Source organism: Marmota flaviventris, chromosome 9 (assembly GCF_047511675.1).
Source record: "Marmota flaviventris isolate mMarFla1 chromosome 9, mMarFla1.hap1, whole genome shotgun sequence".
In the NCBI taxonomy this organism is placed as follows: Eukaryota; Metazoa; Chordata; class Mammalia; order Rodentia; family Sciuridae; genus Marmota; species Marmota flaviventris.
Genome location: NC_092506.1, coordinates 17870134 through 17874334, shown reverse-complemented (window position 1 = coordinate 17874334; position 4201 = coordinate 17870134). Strand labels below are relative to the sequence as shown.

Below are 4201 nucleotides of genomic sequence, written 5' to 3'. Positions count from 1 at the left end.
TTGAATTACACCCTCTGTGATAGAACGGGGTTAGTAGCAGACACCTGTTGTAATTCCCCGCCTGATGGTTGTTTTTCCTCTAAGCTTTCTTTCTTCAAATCTTCCTCTGTCTGACTAGCTTGAGAGACCTTCTCTTTCGCTTGACCTAACATGTTTTCTACCATAGTCTGGACCTCTAACAATTTACTTAACAGTCTTTCGGTTTGTTTTTTACTAGTTTCTAATCTACTATAAAGGTAACGCAACCCAATAAGATAGCATAAAACAAAACCGAAACAGAATGAAACAAAAACCGAACAAAGAATAGTTGTATCAATTTTCTCTTTCTCAGGGCCGAACAACTTCAAACCTTGAGCCAACCATTTTTCCCAGTTTGCCTGAGAAAATTCTAGGGATAGGCAGCTTGAAACAAAAACAAGATAAATCAAAACGAGAACACATTGTTTTTTTGAAATGGTCACCCATTTTGTTGCCTTCCCTCAGGGGTGAGCAATTTTACTCACCTCCAAGCTTCAGGCATTCCCCGTGCGGGCCGCCAGTTGCCGCAGTCTGGCTGGGCACAAAATCACGAGCCACTCAAGCAGGAACAAAGTTTATTTTTTGAAACTGCCCCCAATGTCTGGTACCTCCCAGGCAGAGATTTTTTCCACCCACGCGGCCTCCTCCCGGACCCGCAGAGAGAGCTCCTCCCCCGGAACTCCCTCCTACTGTACTTCCCCAACCAATGGGAACTCTCCAGGAGTCCCGTAGCTGGCCTAGGTGAACAGCAGGAGTCCAATATCCATATGAATGCAAATCTTAACATAATCATATCATCTCAATGGCTAGCTGGCGTCACCTTTCGACCAAAAATGCCATGCATCATATACTTGGCTCTTAGCAATTGTGCATTTAATAATGGCATCTGTGCCATTTGTGTTGCACACTAGGAAACATTTGGGGTTGAGGACACCAATATGTTAATAGAAGAAATACCAAAATTTTGTAAAAAATTTCCAATAATACATTTTAAAAACTGAGAATGGAAAGTTGGGTTTTCTGTTGTTAGCATAACTTAGAAATATGTTTTCTTTTTAGGGCAGTTTTAGGTTTACATGAAAATCACACAGAAAGTACAGAGAATACCTTAATAATGGCATTCTGCCCCTTATAGTTGTGCAAGGCCCTGTTGTGGCCCCTTGCATTGGTGTTAAACATTTGTTATAATTTTGAACCAGTATTAATAAATTATTACTGAAATTCACAGATTATGTTATTGTTTATTCTTTGTATTGTAGAATTTTATGAGAAATTTGTTGTCATTTGTCTATTGTACATGCATTGTACAGAATAGTTTCAATGTCCTGAAAATGTTCTGTGCTCCATTTATTCTTGGTTTTTCTTCTTTTCCTGAATCCCTGAATACCACTTATTGTTTTGTTACTGTCTTCAGTTCTCCCTTTTCAAGGAGGAAAATTTATAATTCATACACTATAGTAAATATTTGTTACAAAGCTCAAATTCTCTTTTTGGTATTTCAAACTTTGTTAAAATCATTCATATTTTTTAAAGTCTTCAACATCAACAGGTTATATATATATATATATATTTTTACTTTCCAGTACTGAGGATTGAATTATGGGTGCTCTATCACTGAGCTATATTCATAGTACTTTTTAAAATTCTGAGACAGGGTCTTGCTAAATTGAGGAACTGGACTTGAACTTGTGATCCTCCTCTCTCAGCCCCATGTCACTGGGATTACAGGGGTGCACCAATATATCTGACTCAACTGCTTGTATTCTTGCCTTCTAATCCATATAAATGTATCATTTTTCATTTGTGTCATCTATGCCACAATCATAATAAGGCTCTATTATGAACAATTTTCAATAACTGTAATTTTTTTAAGGAACCTAAGGTCACTCCTTCAAATTAGAAGCAACAAATTAGGACCATAAAGTATATTTTAGGAAAAGAATGACTTTATTAGAAAAAGAAAATAAAACCACAAAGTCTGTGTAAGATCAAAGGACTCCTTTGGAAGGGTGAAATTTCTGCCCATATTCTGCCTGTTCTGGAAGGTTCTTTGTAAACATAAGGTAAGAGTCCAACGTATATTCCTTCAAGTATTGGTTTGGGGATCACCTAGATTATCCATAATGTTCACAATAACAGGACACTTTACAATCATTGCATATGGTACATTCTGCTGAGTTAGGAGGAACAAATAAGTTGAGGTACATAATCAGATATAAGAAGTTGAAATGTCTAACAAATAAGGCTATGAGAGAGAACCTGCCAGTCTGTGTATTTGAGAATGTGAAACAATATTGATAAGCAGAGAACACCAATTTGAAAAAAAGGCCAGACAAACACTAGATAAATTTCACAAAAGATCATAGGCAAATAAGAGAATGACACAGAAGGGAAAAATATTTAAGGCAGTAACCCTTATATATCTGTTGGCACCTCAGCTAGTCTCATTTTCTACATATAGTCAATTCAAACTAACCAGTATACATGTATGCATGTCATTTCCTAAAGGAACTCTCATTCCCCTAGGGAATATTCTATAAAATCTGCTATTTGAAGTTAAAAATTTCTATTTACTTCTTCTAGTTTAATCCAAACTAAGAAGAATTCAAAACCTCCATTCATCTCATGTCATCTGAGACCAATTTCTTGCTCCACAACTTCCTCATGGCATTTTTCACTTCTGCATTCCTCAGTGTGTAAATCAGAGGGTTGAGCAAAGGTGTTCCGATGGTGTAAAACACAGCTATCATCTTATCCATGGGGAAGGTGGTTGCAGGCCGTGTGTATATAAATATGCATGGTCCAAAGAACAAGATGACCACAGTGATGTGGGAGATGCAGGTGGAGAGGGCCTTTCTCCTCCCTTCTGCACTGTGGTTTCTCAGCGAATGCAAGATGATGACATAGGAGAACATGAGCACAACAAAACTCACTGTACAAATGGCCCCACTGTTGGACACCAGGAGGAGGTTGGTCACATATATGTCTGTGCAGGCGAGCTTCAACAAGGGTTCCAAGTCACAGAAGTAGTGGTCAATCTCATTGGGACCACAGAAAGGCAAACGCAAGGCAAGAAAAATCTGAACTAAAGAACGCACACAGGACCCCACCCAGGCCACAGCCACCAATACACTGCAGACCCGGTGGCTCATGATGGTCATGTAGTGCAGGGGCTTACAGATGGCCACACAGTGGTCAATGGCCATGAGAATGAGGATGAAGATCTCCAGGCAGCCAAAGAAATGTAATGAAAAGACTTGGATTATGCACTCACTGAAAGAAATAGTGGCCTTCTTCCAAAGGGCATCCACAATTGTTCTAGGGGCTATGGAAGTAGAGAAGCAGGTGTCAGATAAGGATAAATAGAAAAGGAAGAAGTACATTGGACTGCCAAGTGCCCGACTGGTCTTGATGGTGGTGATAATCAGCAAGTTACCCAGCAACGTCCCCAAATAGAAAAGCAAAAATGTAACAAATACCATTTTCTTCCTAAATGGATCTTGTGTCAACCCAAGTAAGATGAACTCAGTCACATTATTGTTCAGCTGCATGATTCCATGAATGAGAGGAAGGGGTGAGTGTGAGATGATTTATCTGCAAAAAAGAATGGATTTAATTTATGGTGTATTCTGTTAAGTTATGAAATATTTGAAAAAAAAATAGTTCATGGTGCTCTGTGTGATTATGGAATATTTAAAACAAATATAATATTACTATCTGTGTACCTTCCTGCTATGATATTTTAATTATTCATATCACAACTTGATTCCCCAATTTTTAGTGACCATTTAGTCAGGATATCATTTTAAAATAAGGATATCGAATGTGATTCTTTCCTACACAATTCTTCAAAAACAACTCTCCTTAACTTTGGCATGATTTTGATTGATTTTGCAACTTAGATCTACGAATTGTACATACGAATTGTTTTTTACTTCTTTTTTTCATATTAAAAATTCTTGACAGTATATTTGCATGGTGAATACTTTGCATTAAAGACATATTTGATTGCCTTTGGAGCTTCATGATAAAACCATAAAATCACATACTCCCCTCAAACTCATACAGTTATTTATAAATGTAATAGATTACATATTTATGAAACTTCATTATAAAAATAAATGATTTATAGCTACATAAATAATTCTAATTCTCTGCATATTTACCAACATACATGCCAGCT

General features: G+C 37.2%; 1 protein-coding gene across 1 annotated transcript; it reads right to left on the bottom strand.

The window, feature by feature from the left end:
- Window positions 1-2636: 2636 nt before the first annotated feature.
- Window positions 2637-3569, bottom strand: LOC114093772 (olfactory receptor 4C16-like). Its single transcript, XM_027936674.2, has one exon. The coding sequence runs from the start codon at window positions 3567-3569 to the stop codon at window positions 2637-2639; it is 933 nt and encodes a 310-aa protein (XP_027792475.2).
- Window positions 3570-4201: the final 632 nt, after the last annotated feature.